General features: G+C 52.4%; 1 protein-coding gene across 1 annotated transcript in view; it reads right to left on the reverse strand.

Annotated features, from left to right (window-relative positions):
* Positions 1–5,920: 5,920 nt before the first annotated feature.
* NCLN (nicalin) overlaps positions 5,921–16,629 on the reverse strand; it is a 19,382-nt gene continuing 8,673 nt past the window's right edge. Inside the window, exons 4-15 of the mRNA XM_005858812.2 lie at positions 15,573–15,667; positions 13,859–13,939; positions 11,863–11,966; positions 10,636–10,724; positions 10,410–10,549; positions 9,793–9,971; positions 9,375–9,462; positions 9,250–9,288; positions 9,007–9,170; positions 8,025–8,078; positions 7,820–7,898; positions 5,921–7,660 (exon numbers count right to left, since the gene is read on the reverse strand). Coding sequence (XP_005858874.1) covers positions 7,601–7,660; positions 7,820–7,898; positions 8,025–8,078; positions 9,007–9,170; positions 9,250–9,288; positions 9,375–9,462; positions 9,793–9,971; positions 10,410–10,549; positions 10,636–10,724; positions 11,863–11,966; positions 13,859–13,939; positions 15,573–15,667 — 1,172 coding nt within the window. The 3' untranslated portion in view covers positions 5,921–7,600. The remainder of the gene's footprint in view (positions 7,661–7,819; positions 7,899–8,024; positions 8,079–9,006; positions 9,171–9,249; positions 9,289–9,374; positions 9,463–9,792; positions 9,972–10,409; positions 10,550–10,635; positions 10,725–11,862; positions 11,967–13,858; positions 13,940–15,572; positions 15,668–16,629) is intronic.

Below are 16,629 nucleotides of genomic sequence, written 5' to 3' on the forward strand. Positions count from 1 at the left end.
AGGCAGAGGCGGTTAGGGGCGATCAGGCAGGCAGGCGAATGGTTAGGGGTGATCAGGTAGGCGAGTGGTTAGGAGCCAGCGGTCCCGGATTGCAAGAGTGATCCCAGGGGGTCCCAGATTGGGAGAGGGTGCAGGCCGGGCTGAGGGCCCCCTCTCCCCTCCCCTGACAAATTCTGTGCATCGGGCCTCTAGTGTCAAAATAAAAAGGTAGAAAATGAAATGTTGGGAAACATACCCAATTTCTCCCTTTAAAGCCATCAAGTAAGTTGGCCCTCGGCCCAGCAGCCCCACTGCCAGGCTGCAGGCTGGCAGCTGTCTTGGACCCCAGCTGCAAGCATCACTATTGCTTTCCTCTTCCCTGGGTCTGAGGTCTCCAGGTGCCGGACATGGATCAAGGAGACCCTTGCAATTTGGGCCAATGGTGAAGCTTGTGCAGCCCCTCGGAACCACATTTCTCCTGGTGCCCCACCCCATGCTCCTGTTCAATTTGCTCTGGTTCTTTTATAGGCCAAAAGGGGGGTTAAAATCACAGTAACTCTCGGAACTGAGATTGAAATGTCAAAGAAGCCAAGAGTGTGTGTCCATTGCAAAACAGATCAGTTTTGCTATCTAGCAGTGGCCAAAGGCCACTAGGAAAGAGAAGGAAACCAGGGTGTGGAATTTTCCTGTGAAGAGCTGGGTGGTACGCGTTTGGGGTTTGGCCATCTTCACAGTCTCTGCTGCAACTGATCAGTTCTTCCCTTGCAGTGTGAAAGCAGCAACAGACGATACACACCCGAGTGGCTGTGTGCCAGTAAAACTTTACTTCCAACAGGCAGAGGGCCAGACTAGGCCACAGGTGACAGTCTGCTAACCTTTGGTTAAACACACTCCCTCTTTGTGTGCCAAGAGACACCGATAAAGGTTTAAGGTGGTGGAAAGTTAGGTACAAGCAGCGTGCCCATCAGCAGAGGGTTGGGTGGATAGTGCAAGGTCCCTTCTGAAGATGGACTACTGTGCAGCAGTGAAAGGGTTGGTATATGTGCAAGTGACACATATAAAAGCAAGAGCTGGGCCCACTCGGAGCCTGTGCTGCCAGGCGGAAGCCCTGCGCGCCACACACGTGACTTATGATGGTCGAGGCCTTGGAATAAAAGGTGCTATTTCCTCCCCTCAGGTTGGCCTCTCTCCCTGGCTATGATCATGGATTGGCAGACTCGATATTGGTGTGTTAGTCACCCAGGAAACAGAACCCATAAGATGTGTATTTATAGAAAGAGGTTGTGGGGACTGCAGAGTCTGAAATCCACAGGGCAAGCCCGCAGGCTGAAAATTCCAGCAAGAGTCCATGTTGCAGTCAGAAGACAATCTGAGGTAGAATTCCTTCCTCCTCATGGGACCTCAAGTCTTTTCTCTTCAACTGACTGGATGAGGCCCACCCATGTCATGGAGGGGGATGTTATTCAAAGTCAACTGTTTTACATGTTAATCACATCTAAAAATGCCTTCAAAGCAACATCTAGACTGACATTTGACCAAACAGCTGGGCACCATAGTCTAGTCAAGTTGACACAGAAAATTAACCATCGCAATCAGTACCTTGTCAGTTCATTTCAAACTGATCTGTAGATTCCTTGTAATCCCAATGAAAATCCACGACTTCAAAAAAAATCCAAGGCTTTTTTTAAAAAAAAAAACAACAACACACAATTGACAGGCTGATTCCAAAATTCATATGGAAGTGCAAAGACCTAGAATAGTCAAAACAACTTTGAAAAAGATCAAAGTTGAAGGATTCACACTACCTAATTTCAAGACTTACTCAGAAAGCCATGGTGATCAAAACACTGGGTACTGCCCTGGCCAATGTGGCTCAGTTGTTTGGGCATCACCCTGTGCACCAGGAGGTTGCCGGTTTGATTCCCAGTTAAGGGCACATGCCCGGGTTTCTGGCTCAATCCCCAGTAGGGTGCATGCAGGAGGGCCTCTCACATCAATGTCTCTTCCTCTCTCTCTAAAAATCAAGAAACTATTTTTAAAAAATGTGTGGTATTAGTGAAAGGATAGATACATAGATCAATGGAATAGAATGTAGTCCAGAAATTGATTCAGACACATTGGTTAATTGATTTTCAAAAAAGGTGCAGCCCTGACCGGTTTGGCTCAGTGGATGGAGCATTGGCTTGCGGACTCAAGAGTCCCAGGCATGTGCCTTGGTTGCAGGCACATCCCCAGTGGGGAGTGTGCAGGAGGCAGCTGATCGATGTTTCTGACTCTCTATCCCTCTCCCTTCCTCTGTGGAAAATCAATAAAATACATATTTTTTTTTAAAAAAGGTGCAAAGGCAATTCAGAGGAGAAAGGCTAGTATTTTTCAACAAATGGTGCTGGAACAACTGGATCTCATATGTAAAAATCTAAACTTGTTCCATATTTTGCAACATATTTTTTAAATAGCACAAAATGGATCATAGATTGAAATGTAAAACTTAAAACTATTACACTTTTAGAAGGAAACAGAAAGAAATCTTTGTGACCTTGGGTTAGGGAAAAATTTCTTAAGCATGACACCAGAAGCATAATTCAAACAGAACAAATTGATATACTGGACTTGATAAAAATTAAGAACTTTTTAAAAAAAAAAAAATTAAGAACTTTTGCTCTTTGAAAGAAACTTAAGTCAATGCAAAGACAAGCCACAGACTGGGAGAAAATATTTACAAAGATATAGCTGAAAAAGGACTTGTACCCAGTATACTAGTATATAAAAAATTCTCAAAACTCAATAAAACCCATAAAAAATGGGCAAAAGCTTTCAACAGGCATGTCACCAAAGACACACCAAAGATGTGGATGACTAATACAAACATGGAAACATCAGTCGATAGGAAGATGCAAATTAAAACAAGATATCACTACACACTTATAAGAATGACTAAAATGTAAAAGACTGGCCATACTGAGTGTTGACAAGGATGTGGAGGTACTGGTGGTGGGAACATAAAATGACACAATTATCTTTAAAAAAAAGTTAGAAACCCAGAATGTGCCCCACCAATCCACTCCTAGGTATTTACCCAAGAGAAATACAAGCAGATGTCCATACATTTAATTTATATGAATGTTTATAGCAGCTTATTGGTAGCTGAAATCTGGAAACATGTCCCTCAACTTCTGAATTGGTAACAAATTGTGGTACAGTAAAGTCCTCACTTAGTGTCGTCAATAAGTTCTGCGACTTTAGCGAAATGGCATATAATGAAACCAGTTCATCACAGGCTAACTGATATAAACAAGAGTTAAGTTCCTGTGGCATCTCAGCGTTATAAGAAAACGACGTTGAATGAAATGACATTACTTGAGTACCTGCTGCTGTGTATCCACATAATGGAATACTCCTCGGAGTAAAAAGGAATGAACGATTAATACATGCTACAACATGAATAAATCCCAAAATAATTATGCTGAGTGAAAGAAGCCAGATAAAAAAGGACACATGTGGGAATGATTCCATTATATAAAAATCTAGGAAATGCCAACTAATGTGTAGTGACCACAGATCAGTGGTTGCCTGGGAGGGGTAAGGGGAGGTACTATGAGGGACAAAAGGAAAATTTGGGACTGAGGAATCTGTTATTTTGATTGTATTCGATTAGCGGTCAATAAAGCTGTTTTAGAGGTTTAAAAAAAAAGAGGTTAAAAATGCAAGGTAAGGACAGTATGATATCTAAATAAAATGTTTAAGCCGTACAGAAAAAATGCTGAATGTTGTCCATGTATCCGTAAGTGTGTATGTAATCATTGTTTTTAAAGAATGACAGGAGCCCTGGCCGGTGTGGCTCAGGTGGCTGAGTGTTGTCCCGTGCACCAAAGGGTTGCCGGTTCTATTCCCAGTCAGGGCATGTACCTGGGTTGCAGGTTTGATCCCTGGTCGGGGTGCACATGGGAAGCAACTTATCGGTTTCTCTCTCATATCAATGTTTCTTTCTCTCCCCCTACCTCTCTCTAAAATCAATAATAACACATTTTAAAAAGAATTTAAAAAATAAGAATGACAAGGATATGGACAGTGGATTATACCTTTGGGCAGAAGGGGGAGAGAGATGATTACAAGAGATGCTAGATTGTGTTTTATTGCCTTTTAAACAAAGACCCCTGGGAAGAGATCCAAGACACTGGTTGGAAGACTTTGGGGTCCCGGTGGAAGATACAGTACCCTCCTCAGAAGATGCTTTTGCCCAAACTGTTTGCTGCCACCCAGGGCTGATGGGAACTTAAGGTGATGTTCACGGGCACCAAGGGAGCCCAAGGAACCATCTCTCACGCGTCTGACACGCGTGGCCCGATCTCATTTCATCTTCATATCTGGGGAGCCAGTGACCTTTCCAAATACAAGTCAGGCCTATGTTCCTCTCCTTGGGCCACCCCCTCCCCACAGTTCCCCATCACAGAGTATAAAATGCAGACACCTCACCAAGGACCCTACAAGTAGCCTGCCTCTCCTCCAGCCACTGTTCCTCTAACATACCAAGCACCATCCTGCCCCAGGACCTTTGCATGGACTGTGCCCTCTGTCAGGACCAATAACCCGGATTTCCACACAGCTTAATCCTTCTTGCCATTCTGATTTCTCTCAAAATCACCTCCTCAGGGAGCCATCACTGTCCACCCCCCACTATTTTTACCTGATTCCCCAGTGGACCACAGGCCCCAGGGTGGCGGGGACAGGGACTCTTATTCTCGCCATGCAGCAGGGGGGTTAATATTGGTTGACTTCACAGCTGAATGAGACAATCTGTAGTGACATGATCAGTGGCCACCTGGGAACAAGGGCACAGGGAGAGATTGCAGAAGGGAGCAGGGAAATGTTCACCTCAGTGTGGTGACGGCTCCAGTGCAACCAGGGGAGCCATGGGCAGTGACAGCTGGTCCCGGGCTAACCCCCGAACCTGTCTCCAAGGCCTCCGTTTCTCTAACTCTTCAGTGAGCTGACAGCAGCCCCGCCTTGGCTCACTTCTTTCCTATAACATTTCTAGAGTGCCCTTCTCACTGCATTCCTGTTATGTCTGCAGAGAGCTATTTAAAGAGTGTGCCCTTCTATCTGCATTCCTGTTATGTCTGCAGAGAGCTATTTAAAGAGAAATACTTAAAAATTGAGTCCTATTTTCAAAACGAGATGGCATGTACTTATGTTCACATACACCCACATACACTGGGAAACAGGATGAAAACACACGAGCATGAGGGCAGCCATCTTTGCCAGCCGGGGCTATTGGTGGTTTTCGTTTTCTTGGTTACAATCAGTGGAACTTTTTGTGTAAAAAAAGGAAACATCAGCTTATGTTATTATGAGGAGGTAATGGGCTGGCCTTTCCTCTGAAATGTGGGGGTTTTTACTGGAGTTCATGATGAGGCCAAAGCTACCTTCCAGCCTTTGCCGGGGGACGGCAGGGGAGAGGAGAGATGGCCCATCCCTCTTCGCCCATGCCTGGAGCAACCACACCCCATAAACCCGGAGTGAGCTGCACCAGTATCCCAGAGGCTGTGCCCAGGCCAGGACGCTCCCAGGGGCTGGGGATGGGCCTGGCCGGTGGGAGGGGCCTCCACACAGCCTGGTGCCCCCACCCCCATATTAGGTTGAATGCTGTCCCCTCAAATTCATAACCCCTGGGAACCTCAAAAAGAAAAGTTATTTGGAAAGAGGGCCTTTGCAGACGTAGTTAGTTGAGATGAGGTTGTCCTAGAATAGAGTGGGCCCTGAATCCAATAACCAGTACCCATATTAGAGACACACATACAGAGAAGACTCAATATGAAGGTGGAGGCAGACTGGAGCCATAGTCCACAATCCAAGGAATGCCAGAAGCTGGGAGAGCCCAGGACAGAACCCCTCACAGCCTCAGAATCAGCCTGCCCACACCCCCAGACAGGACATTCGAGGCTGAATGTTCGATATGGCTTTATTTTCTGATCATCCGACTGCGTCCCACATCCAGCCTGAGCTCTGAACAGCCAGTGGCCTGAGCCACCCTGGGGAGGGAGGGCACTAGCTGGGCAATCCCAGATGGTGCACCCACCAGTCACATGTGGGGAAAGATGAGTTTCCCTCCTCCCACCCCATACAACTTCCCATCTTGTGGCATGAGCCCCCAGAGGTGGTCAAGCATTTGGTGAAGTCTTTGGGGCAGTGGGTCCTCCGGGCAGGGTGGCCCCCACGCTGACCTCTCCCGAGACCTGGCTTAGCCAACAGCCGGGGCCCGGAAGGCTGAGGACAGGACAGCCGCAAGTGCCCAGGGACTGCTTTGGCAAAGGTGGGAGACTGAGGTGGAGGCAGACAAGAGCCCCCAGAAGAGCCCAGTCAGTCCCTCCTGCTGGCGGGCTTTGGGGAAGGGGCAACAGCAGGCTGGGTGGGGGATGGGAGCGCCGTCCTCTTGCCCCTTTACACCACTTCAGACCTCCATGGCGAGCCTGGAGGCCCTCCTTCCCGGTCATGACCCTCCCCTTAGCATTTAACACTTGCTTGATTATATTGCTCATGAATTGGTACACCTGCATCTCCCTGAGGTCCATCGTGCTGGAAGCCTTCTCTCCACCGAGAGAAGCTCACGCCCATGAGGCACCTGGTTTGTGGAGTGCGGGCTCGGTTGAGGCTCGCAGAGCCCACACCTTCCCACTCTGGATCCCACCGACGCATCTTCTCCAGCAAACACTCTGCCTCTACGCCCCCACCAGGCCCCAACATGGATTTCACTCCCCCAGGACACATCACACCCTCCGTTTCAGATGAGGAAATGGCTCAGTTGGGCTAAGAAGTGAGTTCGCAGAGGGGCCAGAGCCTCCAGCCCAGGGCCCCTCCTCTAGGGCCTCCGTGAGCACTGCCTCTGGAGCCTGGGGCCTCCAAAGGCACCCGGTTTCCCTTTGGGAGCCAGGGGTTGGGAGCCCAGGAGCCAACAGAGAAGACGCCTGGGGAGATGCTGGCATTCCCTAGGGCGCAGTGAAAGGGAGCAGAGGCCAGAGAAGCCCCAGTGATGGGAACAACGCAGGGGCCCTGCAGGAGGGCAATGGAGTGGGGGGGGGGGGGCTCCAGGTCTCCAGGGCACCAACGGCCCAATGGGGCTTCTGGGAGACATGTGCCTCAGCCCTGGCTCCAGGGAGGAGACATAACCTTCCAAGGCTGAGCTACAAGCTGGGGACCCGGAGGCTGGTGCTGCCCTCTTCAGACCAACATGAAGAGAGCATCCGGGACACTGAGGGGGATGGAGACGGCGTGGAGGACAAATGCAGAGCCAGTGCCAGCCATGGTCGGCATCACGAGCAGGAGTGACCCCAAGGCTGTGCCGGACACATTTCCTTTCACAGCACGGCTCAGCGCCTGAGGGCCGAAGGGCCATCTCCCGGGCCAGAGGCTCAGCCACCGCTTGTTCCCAAGTCCGTGGTCTGGCCCCAGAACTCTACCAAATGCTCCTCCAAGGGAGTTCGAAGGACAAACAAGAGAAAGAACCCCCTAAATCCTCAAGAGCAACACAGAAAAGCTCTGTAATTCGGGGTTTCGGTGAGCCCCTGCAGGCCAAGGGTGGTGGTGAGGGCGGCAGGCAGGGGCCCATGGTGCTGGCAGGGCCTCGTCACTGTGTCTTGGCCTTCAGGAGTAGTCTCTGAACTGTTTTGTACAGGAGGTCGAAGTGCTGGAGGCAGTGGGAGGGCGCAAGTGAGGTCAGGAGTGAGGGCAGGGACAAATCCCACCAAGGAAGGCCCAGAGACTGTGGATCACATGCTTCTAGGCAGGACGGGGGCGAGAACTCACCTGGTCAGGTCACCCTCCCACCCGAGCCCTGTGAGCTCACCTGGACCGCTGTATAGGCCATGCCGAGGTAGGCGCCGATGCAGACTGCCAGGAGCAGGTCGAAAATGGCTGGTTTGACCCTGGAGGGAGAGGAGTCAGAGGTCAAGAGAGGGGGTGAAACTGGCCACTCCCTGGCTGTCCTGTGGACCACAGTCCCCTGGATGGTAACCCAGGGGGACAAGGGCTCCTGGTCCAGAGCAGCTCACCTGTAGGCATTCATCACCTGCTTCAGCTGGTCGTAGAAGACAAACTCGGGGTCCCTGGGAGAGAGTGGGTTCTCAGTGGACTCGCCCCGACAGCCGGGCCCCCAGAGAGCAGACCACCCAGAGGTCCCACAAGCCCAGGGACATGGAGGGAGCACCCTATGTGTGTGTCTCCTCGAGGCTGCCACTATTCCTCCTGGGAAAGGACAATCCTTTATTCCGAAATACCATCTTTCCTATTGCTTTTTTGGTGCTGAAACAATCTTTAAGAATGGAACACGGGGACCGTAGAAACTTGACTGGTCTCGGAAGTACTTCTATAGAGGGTGGGTGACCATGGCCCGAGAATCAGGACCCTGGCTTCGGCGGTGGAGCCACTTTGAGCCTCAGTTTCTTCTAAGCGCTCTGCTTCCGGGAGTGCCATGACTCGGACGGAAGGTGGAGGCCAGCAAGGGCAATGAGCAGTCTGGGGACATCTGCCCATGGACACCCACAGGTGTCTCTCCTATCACAGCCCCTGAGGTGCCTGCTCAGTTCAGCTTGGGAGCCTTGAGCAGAAAAAAGATAAAACTCAGGGGGCCCACGGTGAGGAGGAGCACCCGAAGGGCAGACAGGGACCGGGGTACAAGCCACCTGCGGCCTAGAGCACGAAAGGACCAGAGGGCGGGTGGAGGTTAGGGCTGCCAGACAAAACACAGGAGATCAGTTCTCTGCGGATTCAGATAAATAGGGAACAGGCTTTTAGGATAAGTACAAGCATTTCATGGGACATACTTACACTAAAAAACAATTTGCTGTTTTATCTGGAACTCAAAGTTAACTAGTACCCAGTACTTTTTTACTTATCATTTAACTTTTCATCCGGTATTTTATTTATTTGCTCACTCTGGCACTGGGGGCGATATAGAAAACTCTAGAAGAGCATGCTCACTGGCCAGCCACACTTCATGAGCCTGTGACAGGGTGGGGGCCGTCTGCGCCTCACCGTTTGTCAGCCTTGATGTGGTGCTGCTTCACCTCCTTCAGGTAGCGGCTCAGGTAGTGCTCCAGCGTGTTGAGGAACGTGCCATCTTTGTCCACCAACTGGGCAGCCCGGGGCTGGTTGGTGAGCCAGTCCATCACCGAGTCCAGCTGTTCCTGCTGGATCTGCTGCGAGGAACATGTCCATGGTCAAGGGACCCCTTCCTACCACTGCCCCAGGACCCTGCCCACCCAGCCCAGCGGTTACCATCTGCTCTGTGAAGACAGGCATGTCCGGGGGCGTCCCCTGCAAAGAGAGGAAGGACAGGCTCTCAGTCCCGACCCACCTGGTGCACTGGGATGGAGGGCTTGCAGCCACCGGTGGGGTCTCACCTTCTCAGTCAGGTTGTAGATGACTCGAGTCAGGGCCTCTGCGATGAGCCTTGTGTTGCGGGTCAGGGTTTTAGAGTCAACCCGGGACCTTCAGGGCGGATTTGGGAAAAAAATCTATTTACATTTGGAATCAGCATCATTTACAATCACCAAAAATCAAGAGCAACCATATATCTAATGATAATATAAATAAGAAAAGGCACAGCCTCCTTGGGCAGGGCGGGCACCTCTCCACACCTCAGATTCTGCTTTAAAATTTAGGGGGACCCTGCCCTCCTCGAAAGGCTGCCCAGCACCCATGGGGGTTATCTGCAGGTACAGAGAAGCTAGCCTGGCTCCCTGTGTCTGCCTGAAATGACTGGACCCTTCTGAGCCTCAGTTTCCTCATCTAAGTGGGAGGCCTGGGGGCCGCACTCACCGCACGTCCATAATGCTGCTGCGCTGGCCATCACGGTGGCTCTCCAGGTGGGACAGGGTGAAGGCAGGCAGCCGGCGGATGGCGAAGCGCTCGTGCTCCCAGGCCAGGATGTCCTCTGCCAGGTTGATCTTCTTGTGCACCATCGAGAAGCGCACCTCCGGGAACTGGTGAGCAGCCACCTGTGTGGGAGGGCGTAGTCAGGGAGTCCGCCCACTGCCCTGGGGTCCCGGCCACACCCAACAAGTCTGCAGAGGAACATCTCGCACTGAGTTCTTTCTACCAATGTTCACAGGATCCTGAGGGCCAAGAGGGTCCCATGTCCCTCCCCAAACCTTCCCCATTTAGAAACGGGGAAAAACCCACTTGCCTCCCAGGAAGCCAACGGAGGCCTCACTCAAGGTCCCAGGGTTTGCAAAGTGCCTGGTCTGATGCCGGCTGGTGGTGGACACTAGCTAACAAGGGACAGTAGGGCAGTTATCCCAGCCTGGCCCCGAGTCCCTTATGATATGCTGCTGCCCTTGTCAGGGCCTCCGGGGGCCTGTCTGTGAAATGGGCACGTGCCCAGCATGGGGTCAAGCTGCTGCCTGGAGGGCTCCTTCGTCACCAGGGGCACCTACCATCTCCAGCTCCCGCAGGAAGGCGTGCTGCAGCGTCCCCTCCCTGGGCGGCTTGGACACGTGCAGGTGCAGGCTATTCCCCCGGCCCACGGTGTCCAGGCAGAGGACGAAAGCCACATTGTCCTGGAGCAGGCTGGAATCTGTGGAAACAGGAGGAGCTGACCGGGGTCGGGGGGGAGCCAAGGGCCCCTGACCACATAACCTGGGAAAGCTGGGGGCCACTAACCTGTGTGGTCCAGGTTGTCTTCTAACCAGCGCTTGGTCCCCTGGTAGTTAAATTTGCCCCCTCCAGACGCGAAGAACAGGAGATTATACCTGATGGGGAGAGCAGAGGTGTCAGCTTTGGCAGATGCGTGTCCAAGTCCTCAACAAGGAGGAGATGGTCTCCCCCAAGTGCAAAATCCTGACCAGCCCTTAGGGCAGGGCTTCCCCATTGCCCACTTCTGGCATCAGCACCGGGTCGTCCCCGTGTGGGGCCATCCCTGGCACCCTGGTGTACTGAGCCGCTTCCATCCACTCGATGCCGGGAGCATGCCCAGTTGTGACAACCACAGATGTCCTCAGACACAGTCCAGTATCCCCTAGGGCAGAGTCACCATGGGTGGGAACCGCTGTTCCAGAGGCTTCTCTGAGCTCTCAAAACCAGGCGACAACCTGGTTTCAACCGCCGAGGAAATAGACCAGAAAGAAAAGGTGAAAGGAATCCAGCACTGCTTTTCCTGAAGCAGGACTGAAGCCAGGCTGTCACCAAAGACCATATCCCGGGCCTCCCTCATCCTCCACCGCACCCATCCCACCGGGGCCACAGCAGTCCTTACAGGAGAGAAAAGACAGAAAGAGAGAGGACATGTGAGGAAGGAGACAGAGACTGGAGTTACGCAGCCACAGCCTAGAAATTCTGAGGACTGCAGGTCGCTCCCAGGAGTTGGGGAAGGCAGGAAGGACCCTGCCCCGGAGCCTTAGTGGGGAGCATGGCCTGTGACAAGTTGATCTAGGCCTCTGGCCTCCTGAACTGGGAGCATAAATGTTTGCTATTTCAGCTTCTGTGTGTGGTGCTTGGTGACAACAGTTCTAGGAGACTGACACTCTCGCTGGGCCCCTTTCTGCCCCAGGGCAGCGTGGTGTGTGGGTGAATAAACCAAGAACAACCCAACCCAGTGTCCACAGTGCCAAGAGCAGGAAACTAGTTTAAGTGACTATTTTTAGAGTGTTTCTATTGTTACTTGCAGCTGAAAGCATCCCCAACACTTGCCGGGACTAACAGCAGCCGGGCCTCCTGGGCAGGATTCCAGGGGATGAATGTGGGAGGGGCCTGGCCTATGGTAGCCCTCAATAGAGACACTGTTATTCCTGGGGTTGGAACTGCACCTGGGCCACAAGGCGTAACCAGTGTGGCCCAATCAGCACATGGCCCCACCTGGCCCTCAGCCCCTCCCTCCCGGCCATCACTTACGCAGCATGGGTGCGCTTGTAGGTGTATAGCCTGGAGAAGAGGCGGGCGAGCTCCAGCAGCACGGAGATGCCACTCCCGTTGGAGTCCGCGCCATGTGACAGCCACTGTGGACAAGGAAGACAAGACCAGCCGTCACCCCCCACCAGCCACACATGGCTCCTCATTACCCTCCTCCCACAGCACTCTGCCCGCGCAGTCTTGTCCCCAGTCCACATTTAGAGCAGACCTGGGATGGCTACCCTCCTCTGCTTAGAACCCCAGACTGACAGCACCTCAATGTCTTCGAGGATGAGCGCCTGAACACTTGACACTATTCTGCGTCTCCTTGCCCACTGCAACTTGCCCTGTGCCGGGCAAGGAGCTATGCTACCAGGGCTGCCTCCACCCAGCAGCCTCAGCATGTGCACTCGGACCCTCATTCCCTTAACTATGGGGGGAGCTGGTGCAGGTTCTCCCCCCTGCCAGCCCACCAGCCCTCTGCACCTTCCCTCAACTCATCTGGGTTCTGTGACTGAAAGCAGTACTCCAATGGGGCAATGACTATTTCCTGGGGAAAGAAAGAAATCTTGGATTCCATAATGGCTCAGGACTCTCCCCAGGTCACAGTCTATTAACCAACACATAAGTGTATCAACAGAAGTAAAATTCATGGGGAAGAAGACCATGATGCTCAGCAAGAGGAGCCAGACACCAAAGGCCACAGAGTGCGTGATTCCATTTATGTGAAATGTCCAGACTGCTAATAGGGATGGGGATGAAGGAATGTTCTGGAATTAGATAGTGGAGATGGTTATACAACCTCGTGGCTATATTAAAAACCACTGAATTGTATGCTTTAAAAGAGTGAATTTTACATTATGGGAATTATTTTTTTTTAATTTTTTTTTTTAATTTCAGAGATAGAAATTAGGACGAAAGTGTCTAAAAAGGAATAATGAACAAGTTGAGAAGCGTTCTCAGCTAACTGTTCAGAGCCTGTCTCTGGGCCCCGGCTGGTCCAGGTGTTCTCAAGGATGGCCTTGGCCTTCCAGGTGGTGTGGCCCCTGGAACAGCTGTCCCTGGTCTGTGGCACAGTCAAAGGCTCACACAAGGCTGCAGGTCCACCCACCATCAGCTCCCTGTTTGGTTCAGCTGGTTGTTCTTCCAAAGCAAGACTTTCTTGACAAAGGAAGCAGATTTACACTTTGGGCCCAATCTCGCCATGCTGGGAGCGCTGAGAGGTGGCCCAGGGATACCTGCAGCCTGCGGGAAGGGCTCAGTGCACCTCAGACTTCTCAGAGAAGCCGGCCTGCAAGGCCAGCCCTGGGCGATGTATGGAACTGGACTCTGGGGGCTCCTAACCACCCTCACTGAAGGGGGGCTCCTGGGCATAACCTGTTTGTGCCAACACGACTCATGCTGTGCACGTGCTCTCCTCCGGATTCTGGATCTCGGACTTGCCAGGCAGAGGGCCCTGTATGATCGGCCCCCAGTGAGAACCCTGGGCACTGGGTCTCTATGCGCCCCTGGGGACTGCATCTCACATGCATGGTCACTTCTTGTTTTGGGGGAGTGAGTGCTGTGGACTCTGGAAGCTGTGCCTGGTCCCCACCCCGACCTGCCCCACGCGCTTTACCCCTGGCTCAGTATGTCTCTGCACAAACATGGCCGTGAGGACACCCATCTGCTGAGCCCTGGGGTACTCTCGGTGAGTTATTGACGGAGTCTCTTGGAGACCCTGACAGACACGCCGGGCTCTATTCCAGGCCCAGCCACCTATCTGCAATGGAACCCTGTCCATGAGACCCGCCCTGGTTTCGCCTGTCTCAGCTGGAAGATGACACCCACCCTGCAGGGTCAAGAGAAGCTGAGGTAATGCCTAAAGGGCTCTCAGAGTGGGCGCTGCTCCTCTGACCACAGCTGCTGTCCACAGACAGCCGCTTCTGCGTCTGAGCTGGGCTGAGCAGTGTGGGAGGAAAGGCACCCACCTCCCCTCCTGAGGCGAGCGTATACGTACAGGAGCCACTCCAAAGGCATCGTAGTGAGCCACAATGACGATGGTGGGAAGGTCCTCTCCACCCAGGCCCGTCAGCCGTCCCTGTGGAGAAACAATCTGTGAAGCGGCCAGCCAGCTGGGGTTCTGACCACCAGAACAGTCCAGGCTGCCCCCACCCAGTAGGCCGGGGGTAGGAGAGTATTTTTAGCTTTGCTAGCTCTATGGTCTGTCATAACTTGTCAGTTGTGGGTGACCTGTGAATGAATGGGTGTGGCCAGGTGCCAATGAAACTTAATAGAATTCGGCTGAAGGCTAGACTTGGCCAAGGGTTGCAGTTTGCTGACCACAGCTCTAGCTACAGGAATCTGTGCCATCTTCTTAGTGTGCTTCTCCCCCTGGACACCAAGCCCACACTTCAAAGGCTGAGCTCCAAGCCACTGTTTTGAAGGGCAGAGCACTGTTGATAAGGAGAAATGGTGCAGTCAGGAATGGAGCCCCAAGAGCCCCAGTGCAGGTCCCAGCACTGGCTGGGGACAGTGGGAAGGAGGCCAAGCACCCCCACTTCCTCCCTGCCCCCTGCTTCCCATGTGAATAATAGGAATGGCAGAGGACTCATGGCAGCACAGACATTTTCAGAACCAAAGGCCATGGCAACCAGGCTGGCAGGTTGGAACAGAGCCTCAAATGTGAGAGGTCCCGACTGGCGTGGCTCAGTGGTTGAGCGTCAACCTGTGAACCAGGAGGTCACCTGTTCAATTCCCAGTCAGGACACATGCTCAGGTTTCAGGCTTGATCCCCAGTGTGGGTGGTGCAGCAGGCAGCCAATCAATGATTCTCTCTCGTCATTGATGTTTCTATCTCTCCCTCTCCCTTCCTCTCTGAAATCAATAAAAATATTTTTTTAAAAATGTGAAAGGGACCCACCAGACCCCCAGTGGCTCCATCAGCTGTGACTCCCTGGGAGTCGGATAACAAGGACTGTGGCCAGTGCAGGTTTTCTCTGCCCCGATCACCACCATCTCTTATGCAACTTTAAAACACGTATTCATCTGAGTATTGGATCAATTGCTCAGAGGCTGCAGCAGCCTCCCTTATGCTGGATCGGCCTGCCAGCCCTGCTAGCTGCCGTGCCTCTTCCCCCGTCTCTGCAGGAATCCAGTCCTCTCCTCACTGCCACTTCACTTGGCTCCAGGCCTCAGCCTGGACATCCCTGAGTGACCCTCTGAAATGCAAGAAGAATTCAAGGGAAATTACAGAAAGGCATGGGATTCTTGATTGACTTTGTTTTTCTGTTGATCCTCACCAGAGGATATTCCCCCCATGATTTTTAGAGAACGTGGAAGGGAGGGAGGGAGAGAACATCAATGTGAGACACACTGATTGGTTTATTCCCACATACACCTCGACCAGGGCTGGGATCTAAGGCAGACTCACTTAGTCCGGGAGGCAGAGGAGTGGCTGCACCCCAACTTTTACCAGAGTCTGCACACTGACATGGGGGCAGTGCCAAGCAGCGTGGCACCATCTGGTGTAAGTCCCTGGGAATTTGGGCCTACAGAAGCCCCATTAATACAGAAGGCAGTGCCTGGCCCAAGCAGAGGGCGGGGAGACCAGTATGCTCAGCTGCAATGGGCCTAACTGGGCAGCAGGCACCAGGGCGGGCTCTGAGGATGAGACAGTGGTCTCAGCACCCCCCATCCCAGGGGCTCGGCACAGGAACAGGGCTGGCACTCACCTCCACACTGGTGATGAGCCAGTCACTCAAGGCCTTGCTCTGGACCCCGCTGGTGACCATCTGGAAGCCATTGGCAGTGGCAGTGTGGAGCAGCACTGGGGACAGGAGCAGTGAGGGGTCAATCCAAGGGTTCCCCGACCACAGCCAGCACCCTCACCACCCCCACACCCTGGACCCTAGATGGTCAGTCTATGCAAAGCTGCATGCAGAACTGACCACACGAACTAGAATGCAAGGCGATGACTGTACATGGAAAAGAGCCTGGGTGTCCAGGATAAGAGCTGGTGAAACAGTCACCCCAACCCCAAGCAGGCAGAGTGCCCTCACTCTGCAATACCCTGGGCCTCTATTCCAAATTCACAGAGGCACGTTCACGTCCCCTGACCCAGCCTTCCAAGGACCGACTCAGCACCCATGGTCACCCTAGAGGTGACCCAGAAACAGGAGTCTCCTATCAGATGGCCCATGACCCACCAGCCCATCCCCAAAGGCCCTAATAGCCTAAGCTCCTGAAGATTTGGAACTCACTTGCTCATGACCAGACACAAGGCAGCGCCATCTTTGCTCAATGTGGATGTTTGCCACTTGCCAATTTAAATAAGCATTTTTCCATGCTGCTAAAATTCTATCCTGATGTCATTTTTAATGGCTGCATAATTTTCCACTGAGTAGAAGATTCCTTCCCTCTTCGGCTCTAACTGGAAATTTAGGTCTTTCCAAAAATTCACTCTTCTGCTGTCAATGCAGACAGATGCTATCAAGACTTTGATCTAAACCAGGGGTTGACAACCTTTTTCTATAAAGCCAGAGAGGCAGTATTTTCTGCTCTGCTCTGCCACAGCCATTCAACTGTGCTGCCGTGAAAGCCACCATAGACAATACATAAACAAATGGACACAGCAGAGCGGCAATAAAACTTTCTTTACACAGACAGACAGCTAAAAGCTGTGGTTTGTCAATCCCCAATCTAGCATCTCATGCAGCTAATCATCTGGCCAGGAGGATCAAACCTTTGTCTACAGCTTAAACACATACTGCCAGACTGCTTCCCCAGGGA

Source organism: Myotis brandtii, unplaced genomic scaffold (genome assembly GCF_000412655.1).
Source record: "Myotis brandtii unplaced genomic scaffold, ASM41265v1 scaffold122, whole genome shotgun sequence".
Lineage (NCBI taxonomy): Eukaryota > Metazoa > Chordata > Mammalia > Chiroptera > Vespertilionidae > Myotis > Myotis brandtii.